General features: G+C 45.8%; 1 protein-coding gene across 1 annotated transcript; it reads left to right on the forward strand.

The window, feature by feature from the left end:
* The first annotated feature begins 678 nt into the window (after positions 1 to 678).
* On the forward strand, positions 679 to 1,224 carry LOC118452705 (claw keratin-like). The gene is made up of 2 exons (XM_035898144.1): positions 679 to 1,003; positions 1,067 to 1,224. Exons 1-2 carry the CDS (start codon positions 679 to 681, stop codon positions 1,222 to 1,224), a joined length of 483 nt encoding a protein of 160 aa, XP_035754037.1.
* The last annotated feature ends 272 nt before the right edge of the window (positions 1,225 to 1,496 follow it).

Genomic DNA, 1,496 nt, shown 5'->3' on the forward strand with positions numbered 1-1,496 from the left:
TATAGACATGGATTTATAGGTAGCGTTAATATGAGGTTATATATCCTACCCGATTTTAGGGTAGGACCTTATTCTCTAGAAACAGTTTACTTGGAAACTGTGACTTGCAAATAGGGTGAATATAGGCATCGCCACGTGTGGCGGGAAAAAATGAATAGGAATTCGAAAAATGTAGATGGTAGCAATTCCTAGGAATTGGGCATCTGTCTACAGAGACAGGACACACCAAAAACATTATCAATATAGGACCAACCCCCAGACAAAAAGCACAGCAAAGGTAATGATGTAAGAAAAGGACAGAGGGACGTTATTCCCAAAACTCATTTTGGGAATAGGCTACAGGGCAATGGAGTGCTAGAGAGGAGTGGGATTAGACTTGGAAGTCTCTACCCAGCGGTTCATCTCACTTGATTGGCGAGATCTGTAATGCACAAGACTACTTTGGAGTAGAATGGATTGTGCCTTAGAAATGGTGATTATTTTTAATTCTTTTTTTTTCAATCACTAACTCTTAAGTTTAGTGTAGATGGCTCCAACATCCATATCTGCATCTGTTCAGACGGATACCATTCAACACCTCTACACAACCCACGTTACTATAACACAGTTTGTTCTCTCACTCCTTGGGCCATAACTTTAGCAGGCTCTGCCTTTCAGGTTGCCTTGCCTTCTGGAACGATGTCTTCCTGTGGACAGATGCTTAGCTCCCGCTGTTCTGCGCCATGCGAAGTGACGTGCCCGCAACCATATGTCAACTGTTGGAATGAACCATGTGTCAGCTCATGCGCAGATTCAAGAGCAATCGTGTACGCGCCACCCGTTGTCGTGACTTTCCCAGGACCCATTATCAGCTCGTGCCCTCAGGAAAGTTTTGTGGGAACTGCCATGCCTGAAATTGAGGGAGGAATGGGCTCCGGAGGTGGAGGAATGGGCTCCGGAGGTGGAGGAATGGGCTCTGGAAGTGGAGGAATGGGCTCCGGAGGTGGAGGAATGGGCTATGGTGGTTCCTGTGGTGGAGGCAGCTCCTATGGAATGGGCTCAGGCGGTTCTTATGGTGGCATGGGAGGGGGCTCATATGGTGGGGAGGGCTCGTGTGGTGGTGGAATGTCCCATTGGGGAAGCTTTTACCGAAACTCACTTTTTTCAGGATTTGGTAGAAATTATTTCCCCTTTTTTTCCAGAGGGTATTATAGGTATCGCTATGGAAACTCTGGGCCATTTTAAATCTTTAAGAAAGAGTAATGACTGAAGGAACAATAAGGTACAAACTAGTAGTTGACATATAGACTTGGAAATCAGACCTGCCAAGCAGCTTCTGCTCCAGCTGATGTCAGTAGGAGCTGGGCTTGCTTGGGATCTCTTTGCGCTTCATCTAAGGCTTATGATCCCAGTGTTGCCTGACTTTGTCATTTGCTCATGTTCTGTTTTGTTCTTTCTGAACCTGAAGAGAGTAAAACAAGTAATGGGACTTGACTGTGAAAGTGTCCAGCTGAAAG

Source organism: Egretta garzetta, unplaced genomic scaffold (genome assembly GCF_000687185.1).
Source record: "Egretta garzetta isolate BGI_Z169 unplaced genomic scaffold, ASM68718v1 scaffold487, whole genome shotgun sequence".
NCBI classification, from domain to species: domain Eukaryota; kingdom Metazoa; phylum Chordata; class Aves; order Pelecaniformes; family Ardeidae; genus Egretta; species Egretta garzetta.